General features: G+C 35.6%; 1 protein-coding gene across 1 annotated transcript; it reads left to right on the top strand.

The window, feature by feature from the left end:
• Nucleotides 1-11,336: 11,336 nt before the first annotated feature.
• On the top strand, nt 11,337-13,063 carry LOC139847681 (bidirectional sugar transporter SWEET14-like). Its single transcript, XM_071837405.1, has 6 exons — nt 11,337-11,486; nt 11,716-11,752; nt 11,847-12,057; nt 12,146-12,307; nt 12,411-12,530; nt 12,628-13,063. The coding sequence occupies exons 1-6, from the start codon at nt 11,438-11,440 to the stop codon at nt 12,904-12,906; spliced, it is 858 nt and encodes a 285-aa protein (XP_071693506.1). The 5' UTR covers nt 11,337-11,437; the 3' UTR covers nt 12,907-13,063.
• Nucleotides 13,064-13,568: the final 505 nt, after the last annotated feature.

A 13,568-nucleotide genomic window follows, 5' to 3' on the forward strand; every position in this document is an offset into this window, starting at 1 on the left:
TTTTGTTTTTAATTTTTATCAAGTAAACTAAGATAATCTAAAGTAAGCTAAACTATTCTAAGGTAATCTAATTCTAAGGTAATTTAATTTAATCTAAGGTAGTCTAAAGTAATCTAATTTAATGTAACTAACTATCCTATGGTTGAATATGTTTTTGGTTATGGCTACTGATTCCCTGGTATTTTGGTAACAGAGCTCCGCATGAACTATTCAACAAACCAAGTGGCCAGGCCGACTACGGAGAGGCAGGATCCTTTTGGTCCCAATATAATTGGCGACTGTTCGGAAAATCCAACAACCAAGTCCGTGTATAATTGTCTTTCTTAGACACCACTAAATGCTTGTGAATAAGTTTGAAAGAGAGCAGTATTGCCTGATACTAGTTCCCCGGCAGCGGCGCCAAAAACTTTGCTCCTCCCGTGATATGGCCGAAACGGACGGTTTTTATTCGCTCAGTGTCGTCGGGCCGCGGCGCGCCAGGATCAGCCACTCGAGGGAGGGCTAGTGTTTTAAATTTATATTTAGCGGGGCCTAAATCTTACTACTCCTTATAAGTAAGAGAAGTATGAGCTAGAGTCGTATTTTTAAGATATCAGTAGAATCGAACCTATATTTAAGCCTAAGATAGTTAAGACGGAGTAGTGATTACCTATTTGTGATTTTCTAATTTATAAGATAGATAAAGTAAATGCGATAAAATTCGTAATTCAGATAAGGTTAAAGTGAGTGTATACTATGACTTCATCAGTTATTCTGCCGAGATTATGGAATGCTGGCTCATGAATAGGCAGAGGCCTTGTATTCATTACACTGGTCCTAAACGCCCCTGTCATAAGACATGTCACTGGGTACTGCGTTATGCTTGAAGATTCTGAATAGACAGCAATGTCCCTTACCCCCGACTCCCGTTCAGTCTGACTACAGGCATACACATTCAGACGGCTCATCCAATTGAGCGACTCGGTTGGGTGACGTATTAACATTCCATAATGGTATAAACTTTCTTAAGCATAATAGCAAGGTTGGAGATCTCGGATCTCGGGTAGATCTCGTTTGGACATTTTTGGAGAGATCTCGGCATCTCGGAAAAATCTCGGGGAGATCTCGGGTGTTGACTTACGTTGACTTTTTAGTTTTTATAATGTAAATATATATAAAGAAATAAATATATGTACATTTATATATATTTTTATGAGATTTTACAAGTAAATCGAAGAAATGAGAGAGAAAATCCGAAAAATTACGAGATATTATGAGAAAATTCGAGAAATGAACGAGAAAATTCAAGAAATTGTGGCTTTGACCAAGTTTGACCTTGTTGACCGAGAAATCTCGGGAGATGGACATATCGTCTTGGCGGCCTTCCAAAAACGAGATCTCGGGGAGATCTCGGGGAGAAATAAGGAGATTTACAACACTGCATAATAGAATACATGGTTTACCATATCCGAGAGACGTCATATGTTTCAATGCTTTCGTTAATGATTGGTTTTAAAAGATAGTTAGGCCCTTGAAAAAGAGTTCAACCATAAAGAGCACCATGGCCAAGTCAAGCTGACTTCCATGAACACGTTCGGTTATCCTAAGGGTCCAATCCTTTATGTGTCTAAACAAACAGTTCCTTAATTAACTAAGAATCCCTCAAGCGGGGTGCAATGCTTGAGACCGCGTTATGGTGCAGTGTACTGGTCAACACTAACCAAGTTCCATGGCCTTACTTAGCAGAGGTACAGCTTACAACAACCGCTGTGCTTCAGCGTGCATGTACGAAGTTTATATGCTTGGTGACTACACTAGCATGGTCTGGGACCGACAATGTACTAAGGGTCTTGTCAGGTGTTTCACTATGAAAGAGTCCTCAGTCGGAATTCAAAGCTTGATATACTTACTACAACCGGTGTGCCTCAGTCGATCTTACGTTGTATCCAATAGACTTCTCTTACCAAGGGGTGACACAGATAGTGTACTCTGAATCGAGGTTCGCAACTTCCCAATAACAGAGCCTATAACTACGTTCTATTAGTTGGAAAGGCGATTAAGTTTAAAGCATAATCGGAAAGCATTTCAACAGCATACACAAACCATAATATTATTTCGGTATTATAACTGCTTACATCATAGCATACACTAAAGATAACTACTCACAAATCATGGCAACAATATCACATAACATAATGATAGAAAACATTATATAAAGATAAGGGATAGAAGTACCAGTAGATTAAATGAGTTCTGAATACAAAAGTGACAACTTCAAGACTCCAGACCGCTCCTAATACAATCTTCGGCGTTCTTCTCCGGGTACTAGGTTTCCCGCACGGGGTCGAAGGCCTTGAGAGTATGACTAGTATTTTACAAGAGAGAGAAAGAAGTGAATTTAAGTGTTGTTGGAATGAATGACAAAGACCCTTTAAATAAATAAGAATTTTGCCTGCAAACGGGCCGTATTTGGCGGGCCGTTTGTTAGGCAAGCCGTCTATTGAGCCCATTTGCCTGACCGTTTGGCAGGCCGTTTGCCATACTGGCAAGCTGTTTGGCAAGCCGTATGGTAGGCCGTTTTTGTGCCTGGTCAGCCTTGATTCACTGAATCGTAACTTGATTTCTTGTCTTTCACCGTTTTCGCTCTAGAATCTTCGTTTTAACTCCGATTCTCTTGATTCTTTTTGCACCATCTTTGTAATTACTTGCTATTCAATTCTAACCGACGAAGTGAGTATTTTGCAGATGATGGAAAAGAAGGTGCAATCTGAACAAGCCTTCAATAGGTCGACTTACATATATGGATCCTGCATTCGGTGAGGTATTTTATCTTCGGATGCTTCTATGCCATCATGTAACACCCGCAATCTTGGCCTAGTTAAAATGGACTACTTTGCCCTTATATGTTAATTAAATGTGATTTTAATAATTATATGTTTATGATTATTTGACTAAGTGATTAAGACCAGTTTGTGACAAGGGTCACAGAACAGGTTTGTTTGTTAGATTTGGACTCCGTTAGGGCCACCTAACGAAGTACTTAAGATATCAGATAATTAAAAAATACCCGTGTGATAAGGGGTATGTGTTAAAACCCATATATAAGTGATGTATCTGGATGTTTCCATCAATTTTTCCCAAATTAGAAATATTATACTCCGTACCTAACTCTTGATCCTTTGAAACCCTAATTTGATTTAGTAAGTAATTGAGTAGATTGAAGCTAGTAACCTGTTCCTTGTGATTTCGTGAGCATTACTAGGTAAGCTTCTCTTTGATTCATGTCTTGATTCTTGATTAAATTAGGCTTTTGGTGCAAAATGGGTTTTTGATGAAATAAAGCTTTATTCTTGATCTAAAGTGTTTGATATGTTCAATTGTTGTTAGGAATAGTTTCTATATAGTTTATATGTTGTTTTTGAAGTGGTTTTGGTGTTAGATCTTGCAAACATCATGATTTGGGGTCAAAAAACGCGAAAACAACGAGCTGGACTGTTCTAATAGCTCCCACACTTTTGATAGCTCAACCACGTGATTGAGCACGCATTTGAGGGCTCAAATACGTGGTTGAGGGCTCAACCACGTGGTTGAGCACTTGTCAGCTTTTGGCAAAATTGAAAAGGGCATAACTTTCAAACCGTAACTCCATTTTCGATGAATCAAATATAGTTGGAATCGTAATGAAGAGTAATTTCCAATGATAAGGTTTTAAGAAGCTATATCAGATTGGATTTTGGTCAGAAGATGAGGTTTTAACGTGTATGTCTTGTTTCACACGCACCCGAATGTCGATATTGAATGAGTATATGTTGTAGATTTATAATATGATGAATATATGAGAATATGACCTAGTTTATAGTAAGAATAAATTATATTATTGATTAGAATACTATATTGACTTTGTTTATGATGTTTTCAGGTGATCAAAAGAAGTGAAGACTCAGAAATATCAGACCTCTGAGTTCTTCTTGTGCTGGTATTCGGTGAGTGGGTTAATCTAGCCGTTAAGGCATATAGTGACATGGCCTAGACCGTTGACCTAGTTGCTATGCTTCGAACCTATGTTGTTGTGTGTTGTGGACCATGGCCTCGCGCATTTATTAGACCTACCTTGATTTTGATCAGGTCGGGAGAGATCAACCTTGCTTCTGATCAGGTTGGGCTCATTGATGTTGTATGATTAGTATAAGTCAGAATCACGCGTTCATCGCATGTGGAAGACTTATACTAGTGATACAGAGTTATGAGTTTTCGATAGACTCTAATCTGATCAACTGGGTCGTTGGCCTGGCCAGGCCGCCAAGTCTCTCAAGGGGTTACTTCGGATTACCCACACGGTTGCTTCTGATTGACCGTTGCTTGTAATTATCATGTTTACTTCTGATTGACCATTGCTGTAGATGTTTTATGCTTTGGTGGTCTTTGGATTTAGTTGATTGTTGGATATTGTAGGATATTGTACTTGTATTGCTTTTTATGTTGTATGCTAATGGTAGATCGCTCTGTTTCTATATGTTCTAGTGGTTATTTGATTAACTGTCTGCCTAATTTGATGATGCGTGTTATAGTGATTGTACCTATGTGCTTTAGCTGTTAGATTAGTCCATTCACTTAGCTTCGTGATAACCCCTCCACCTTTCCCCTTGCAGGTTGTAGGTCTTTTGCTTTAATGGATATATGGGAGAAGATGGGCGTGTTGGGTTGTGTTCGACAAGTCTAGAACTCTGATGTTGTCTATTTGAAATCGAATATGAACGTAACACCAATTTTTTATAATAATGTATTTATGAATGAAGTTGTAATAATTATGTTTATGTTTGTACATAAGGGCATGTTTTGTAAATAAGACTTCCGATGTGTTATAAAAAAAAAGTACGGTGTTACACATCAGAAGGGTAGCATTTCATTTGAAGACCTAATGACCGTTGATAATAATGTCTACTCTACTTATCGGGAAGCATGTCTTGCAATGGGTTTATTAGGAGACGATAAGGAATGGTTCACCGCAATGGAAGAGGCGAGTGCAACTGCAACATCCGGTCAATTACGCTCATTATTTTCTCAGATTCTTCTTCATTGTGAGGTTGCAGACCCACTGAATCTATGGAAGCAAAGCTGGAAACTAATGTCCGACGACATTACAATCAGAGTTGCAGCTACTTTTCGTATGTCAAAGATACACATAAATCATTTAGAGTTGGAAAGCTATGTGCTGTATGAATTGCATATTCTATTAAACCAACAATCTAAGTCTATATCCGATTTTGGTCTCCCTAGAATTCCTCAATATCTTTTAGACGATCTTCAGAACAGACTCATAATGGAAGAAAAAAACTACGACCGTGAAGCCCTACTTATCGAAAAGACCATTCTTGAATCGAAATTGAAAGACAAACAGCTAATGGTATACAATATGGTGGTTAGTTCAAATAGCTGCCGAAAACAAGAGCTCATATATGGGCACGGTGGAACACGAAAGACCTTTCTTTAGAAGGCGATCACAACTGCATTAAGGACTGATTGCAAAATAGTACTCACAGTAGCGTCATCTGGTATTGCTTCTTTATTATTGCCATCCAGTCAAACTGCACATTCAAGGTTTAAGATTCCAATCGATTTAACCGAAGAAAGTATGTGTAATATCAAAAAACAAACACATATGGCGTCGCTGTTACAAAGAACAGAATTAATAATTTGGGATGAGGTTTCAATGAATGACCGAAAGTGCTTAGAAGCTCTCGATAGAACTCTGAAGGATATCTATGATTCTCCAGAAGTTCCTTTCGGTGGTCTCACGTTTTTTATTAGGTGGTGACTTTCGTCAGACATTGCCAGTCAAAAAAAGATGTGGAAAACGTGAAATTCTCTATGCTTCTATAATAAATTCCGACTTATGGAAACATTTTAAGATCATTACCTTGGAAGAAAATATGAGCCTACATCAGCCAAACCTTTTCGTTGTAGAAAAAAGAAAATATCGCGAACTTCGCGGAATGGTTAATGCAAATTGGTAATGAAAATATTGGCACTCCAGAGGAAACAGATCCACATAATGTTTCATGGGTAGAAATTCCGGAAATATTTTGTATTACAAAAACCGAAAATAGTCTTTCACACCTTATATCATTTATTTATGATGAAGAACTGCTACGAAAACCAGATGCGGTAAAGTTGCAGCAACAGGAAATCGTATGTTTAAAGAATGAAATAGCCGACATCATCAACAACATGATTCTAACAAGAATAGATGATATACAAAAGACGTACACGAGCTCCGATACAGCAAATCCATATAGTAATGATGGTGGACAAATAGAATTGCTGTACCCAATGGAATATTTGAACAGTCAAAATTTTCCGGGACTTCCACCACATGAACCATGTCCGAAAACTGGCACCACCATAATTCTACTTCGAAATTTGAACGTTGCTGGAGGTTTATGCAATGGAACAAGAATGATAGTAACACAACTACTACCAAATCTGATTGAAGGCGAGATCATCACTTGGACGAGAGTCAACCAAAAAGTATACATCCCTCGGGTTACCCTAATACAAAGATAATATTTTACATATGTTTTCAAACGAATACAGCACCCAATAAAATTATCATATGCAATTACTATTAATAAAAGTCAGGGACAGTTTTTGAATAAAATTGGCATATATTTGCCAAATCCCGTTTTCGGTCAAGGGCAATTATACGTTGCTCTTTGAAGAGCAACATCACCAAATGGTCTCAAAATTCTCATAAAAAACGAAGACGGTCAAAGCCATAATGTGACGAAAAATATTGTATATAAAGACTTTTTGGAAACTATACACATAATTAATAAACCATCGCTTCTCATAGCAAAATTAACAATCTATGTATGTGCACACTACTTAATATATTCAGTAATTGTTTACGTAAAACATATGCGTTTATAATCACTTAAAGTTCTCTATTTTTGCAGAATGAATCAACAAGCAGAGTTGGTGCCGATTTCAACAATACGTCTAGGACAGTGAATGAAGATGATAGAGGCAGTTTTATACAGACTATGGGTAGCGAAACGTGCCAAGGAAATTAAGCCTCACGGATACTCATGCATTCTACTGGACAAGGAAATAAGTTCTGCCAACATTAGTAATAATTTAGATTTAAAACCAACATAATATTCAACATTCACAACTCATTAAAAGAAGGAACTCATCCTGCCGACAAAACAATAAATGGTTAACTTCATTATGTTTAGGGTAATGCAATCCAGGCAAATATAGACTGTAGAAACAAAAATACCTTCCTGTGCATCCTTCAAGCAAACAGAGCCTATAGAATATCAATGCACACCATCACAAAACATAGATCAAGCAATCTCCAATCCTACATCTCTAGCTTTTGGACTCGAAACCCGTATCGAGAACATTCCAGCGGTCGGTTAGCCATTACATTTCTTCGAATTCACTTTGTATGCACATCTGAGAGTAAACACCATCACAGGCAAGCACATACTACCATTAACTGCATTAAACCTGAATCCGCAATTAATTTCTATTTGGGTTTAAGTTTATTAATTAATACACATTTATCACAGATTACATAGGCTGTGGAAATGTTCAGGAAAGTCGTGGGAAAAAAGGAGAGCTTATTTTACGCCGCTCTATCAATATCGCAAATCTCAGGTAACAATTCCATTACTTTACAAAAACATCATTAATATTGTCAGCAAATATTCCAGAAAAATGTTTCTAACAATAAATCCACCTTTCATACAACGAGGTAACAATCGAATTCACAATGTGGAATGACTTGGCAACAAATTTCGACGAAGTAGCCTACAATGCAATGCCCAAACCAGTTATGATTGCAGTCGGTTCTTGCTGGGTTAAAGAAAACATAGGTCGGTACAAAAAATAATTACATAAATAAAACATCATATTAAAAATATATTGGGCTGCAATGAATTCAAAATATCAGCATTAGTATTCATGAAATTTTTATGTACTGCATACCTAACATTCCTCAATTTACTCCAGTGACAACCCAATTACAGCTTTCCGGAATATCAGCAACGCACTACTATCTAAATTCGGACATCGATGAATACCATCAGCAAATTGAGGAGTAAGTAACGGCAACACTTTTTAGTATTTTGGTATTGGACACTATTTCCATAGTAAGCGTTATTAATCTAGAAGTATATCGGTCAAATAATTGAATTTTCGTGTTGCCATGCAAATTTCATTCTTTGGGCACCGATTATTTTTTATACTGATTTATGAATGTTTATAATAACGATTTGCGCTATATATTAGTAGGATTTTTATAAAAAAAAAAGTGGCTATTATAATGATAATTCCTCCTGTTTTTGCTTGAAATTATATATGTGTTAAATAATTGTATGGTTTGCCATAAACAACAACATGTTATCAGTTAACCTTTTTCGGGAGGCTGTGATGACATATATTTGGGAACTTGATTGAGTAATGAGAAAGAATGACTTTGTATCATCGTTGGACAGCCCACGTATTGCAGCCATGGAACATCATGCTCTTTTGCTTGAATACATGCACTAGACTGGGCCTTATTTTTTCTTTTTTATTCGATATTGATATTGTCGGTTTTTCAGATTTTATACATGTGATTATATATTTCTATTAGTCAACATTGTATGTTAAGTGTCATCATAATAATTAGATGCTTCACGGGACATTTTAAAAGGGAGCTAAATTAGTTATTAATTAAATTTTATTTCATACAGATACAGAATGAAATTCGTAACACAGCCACTTCTCCAATCGGTACGCGCACATTACAATGATCCAGACGAAGAAAAAATGCAGACAAATACCCTCTATCCGAAATACTACAATTCAACCCAACTGCTTACAAGGTACATAAACACACATGAAAGATATTAGTTTTGTAAACTTCATAAAATGGAAAAAAATCCTAAAAAAATTACCGCAGGGCCAGAGATTCAAATTTGAAGGAACAATATGCACGATCGTTGAAAACAACAATTGGCTCTATTACGGTTGTCCTACTTGCACAAGAGTAATGCGAGGAAACCCGCCAGACTTACAATGTCCAGATCACGAAACTGAAGGCGAATGCCTATTCTGGTAAGCTACAAACACACCTTTCGGAATGCATACTGTATGTATTCATCTAAACCGTTGTCAAGTTTTAGTCTTCGTTCATCAACGACCAATAATTGTAAAATGATTTATTCCGTCCGAATATTTGCCGTATAATTGCCACCCTTCGTAAGTTTAAAAGAAGCAATACATACTTAACACAGAATATTATTTGGCATATATGTTTGTTGAAACAACAAACTTAGTCAGCTAATTACATAGAACGATAGATAGTTGCATTTTTTTTGTGATCATAGTAGTTCATACAGAACCCTAACGTCCAAAAAATCGCAGTTATTCATTCAAAGCAACAGTAATGGATGACACTGCTTCAACAATCGTCACTTTCTTCTCAGACTCGGCCGATGCATTAGTTGGCACTGACTGCAAAACCATGGTAACAACGATGGGCCATGACAACAAGGAGGTAATTCCACCTCAAATCAAACAACTCGAAGGAACGCGTTACATAATTGAAATCAGCATCGGCTCAGACAAATACGGAGAACCAACCTACATTTTCAAACACCATTTTTCGGTAACGTCACCAACAAAAACAACGGCGGAAATAGAACAACCACCATTAACTGCAACAACCCCTTCATCACCAGGTAATAGAAAACAACATAAAAACCCTGGTAAGCACAAGCAGTGACTATACACATACTAATTCAGCGCCGTAACTGACTTAATGCAATACTACAACGCAGGAAAAAACCAAGAAGATTTCAGTTCCCAACTTCAGACACCTGTTCCACCAACTCCATCAAAGGAAGACACCCAAAGCTAACTCCAGCCTGCTACAAAACCAGCATCATCAGGTAATTAGACAAAATACAATAAACTAATATAGCCAAAATGCACTACTAAAAACACACACTACAATGCAGAAAAACATCAAGAGGAAACCAGCAGCCAAAGTCATACACCAATACCACCAACACCAGCAAAGCAACAGGAACAAAAGACAACCCGCCCGGACATAAAAAGACCTCTTCCGACCACAACAGAAGAAGAAATACCAAAAAAGAAGAAAGACTAAGGGGCGGCCGTCTTCAATAATCGCAACATGTAGTACAACAAACCCGTAGTAGAAACCCAAAGTACAATAATCGCAACCATTTTCATCATGTATATACTAAATGTTGCGTAAGTTCTCGGACAATATGTATCTATAAATGTAGCAGCAGCCGTTTTCATTGTAAATATATATAGCTGTTGTAAAATATCTCGGAAAACATATACCTCTACGTGTACTAGCAGCCATTTTCATTATAAATATATATAGCTGCATGATGTAACTGCAATATCCAAACAAACAGCTCAGGAATGACCGCAGCAACGCGCGGTCCGGAATAACCCTAGTTAAAAACATTAGTGGAAATATCACCACACAATCTAGTTGAGTGAATGCTTTTATTATGAGAGCAATATACCAAATAATTTACTAAATACTAGCAATAATGTTATCTAGTTCACACATCTAGCTACGAAAACAATGTAAACTTTGATACTATCAAAGTACTATTAAGAGGTCCACTTTACGTACTATTTTATGTTGTCTCATTATAAATTTTCATTTCCTATATGTAGATAATAGAAGATTTTATTGTTCGAAAATCAAAATGGGGAACTAAAACTTTGTGCCAAATCAAAGTTAGACAGTTTGAATGATACCCAGGGTAATGCATGATGATTCAAACGTCATTATTTTTTAGCCTTAAATACAACACACAATACATTTTAACGTATTGTATTGTACATTAAATTTGGTGATACGTGCTACTAAAATAATGGTGTAACTCTTTAATCTAATACTGTCTTGGACTTAATTATAATTAGGAACATAGACCATCTTAGGCCAAAGAAGTAAGTTTCTCTTTGACCAAGATACTTTTGGCTTTTGAAACTTATAAAATAAACAACAATTGAAGGGTTGGAATGTAAAGTAGAGTTTCTAAAGTTTAGGTTGGAATTGAGTGATTATGTAGACAACGAATGGAAAGGCGCTTTAACACCTGTAAACATGTTGTGTGTGTACTCAATATCAATGTTTTCAAGCTTCTTTCTTTCCTCTATTTTTTCTAGTTTAAATAACCTTTTAAGTAAAGAAACATAACCTATGTGTTATTAGATGATGTCCCACCACCTTAATCATTCTTGCTCTAATTGCCCCTATATATACTCCCCACTCAACCCTTCTATTTGCACCATTCATTAAACCAAGAGCTAAAGAGAAAAACATACTAAGAAAAAACAAGAGACAAAGAGAAATAGAAATTATATTTCACTAAATCTCTTTCATTTAAGTGTGTGAAAAATTTTCATATAGAAGATGACTCCCGAAACACTTTCTCTTCTTGCTCTTGCTTTTGGCCTACTTGGTATGTATTACACCATTTCTTTATTTCTCACTATATGTACATATACATATATTTATATATTTTGTAATATATATGCATGAGAATATAACATTACCATGCATGCTGCTAAACATACAAAAAAAAAAATAAAAAAAAAATAAAAAAAAAAAAAATTGAACGGTGAATGTTGTGGACATTTTTGCTCGTTTTGTGTTGTTTTCTAACAATTTGCTTCTTATATATGTAATAGGCAATGTTGTATCTTTCATGGTGTTTCTATCCCCATTGTAAGTTCCTTTCTTCATTACACTATATTTTCATAATTTTAAATTTCTTGAAGAATAAATTTGTTTGGATAATATTTTGTTAATTAATTTACAGGCCGACGTTTTATAAAATTTACAAAAAGAAATCGACAGAAGAGTTTCAATCGGTGCCTTACGTTGTGGGACTATTTAGTGCCATGCTTTGGATCTATTACGCATTGCTTAAGAGCAATGTCATGCTTCTTATCACTATTAACACCGTTGGGTGCTTCATCAACACATTCTACATTTGCATCTTTCTAATTTATGCACCAAAAAAGGCTAGAGTAAGTGACATATATCACCTTTTAAAGCAATGCAAATTAAGTTATTTATTACTAAAAAAGAGTTGTAATGAAAAATTCATGTATACAGATGCAATGCTTGAAGTTAATCATGTGCATGATAGTGGTTGGTTTTGGATTGGTTGTTACCCTAACTCAAGTTCTTGCTAAAGGGGCTAATCGTGTCGCGATTGTTGGATGGATTTGCCTTGTGTTCGCTTTATGTGTTTTTGTTGCACCTTTGGGTGTTCTGGTAAGCAGATTTACATAAAATAAAAATAAATACAAGGATTTGATAATAACAAGTATTAGAGTAATAATTAATTAATTAGTACTATATTCTTCTCTTTTTTCAGAGACAAGTAATTAAAACTAAAAGTGTGGAGTACATGCCCATTTTACTATCAGTTGCGCTCACCCTTAATGCTGTCACATGGTTCTTATATGGTCTACTTCGTCAGGATTTCAACATCGCGGTAAGTATTATTTGAAAAGGAATATATTTAAAGTTTAACAATTATAATTAATAACTCTATGTAGTAGCTAATGAACTTTATTTACTATATATTGCAGATACCTAACATACTTGGATTCGGTTTTGGTATTGTGCAAATTGTGCTTTATTTTGTATACAAAAACAACAATCCAACTAGCGACGAAAAGGTCTCATCAGGATTAGAAATAAAAACAATTGAAACAGATGAAAAACAAAAAATCCCACAAAGTAAAGATCAAGAAGTCATCGATGTTGTGAAGCTAAGCACTTTAATGTGTTCGATTCCAAAGATAAATGAGACCTGCAATGTTGTCGTTGATCGCTTGCCTAACCATACCATTGAAGTTGCTGCATGAGCTAGCTCGATATAATTTGAATATATATTGAGTATCCGACTTGTTGTATTGTTCGATCATGTACATGATCTGATTAGTTCATGTTTTTCGATTATTTAGGTGATGATTATCCAACTTTAGGCTAACCCCATGTTTCATTGTTTCTGTATCCAACTGATTATCAAAATAAATGCATGCATTTGATGTTCAATAATTCGATATATAAATAACTATTTAATACAAATAGTATGTATGTATGTATGTAATCATTTTTTGTATTACGTACATATACTTTATTTCGGAAAAAGATTTTACTTGTAAAACGCATCAAGTGTAAATAAAAAGTATTCTTGATTTATTGTTAGTTAGTTACATACGCAAGGTTAAGTTTAACAAATAATAATCGTAACGTTTATACTCGATTTGTCGCAAAAGTTTTGTGCACCGCTAAATTTAAATTATAGAGGGAATTAATTAATTCTTTATTGTTAGTATGTTACTTAAGGTTAAGTACTTAAATTCACGAAAGAATAACCTGATGTTAATACAATCAATGAACTGATTATATATGATTATGAAATTTTCATCAAAACACGTCTCATATAAATCTTCCACCCGAAAATAAAATTATTTCTAATAATTTTGAAAGGTCCCTGTCACTCTTTAGCTTTTGTGATGAGTTC

Source organism: Rutidosis leptorrhynchoides, chromosome 5 (genome assembly GCF_046630445.1).
Source record: "Rutidosis leptorrhynchoides isolate AG116_Rl617_1_P2 chromosome 5, CSIRO_AGI_Rlap_v1, whole genome shotgun sequence".
NCBI classification, from domain to species: Eukaryota; Viridiplantae; Streptophyta; class Magnoliopsida; order Asterales; family Asteraceae; genus Rutidosis; species Rutidosis leptorrhynchoides.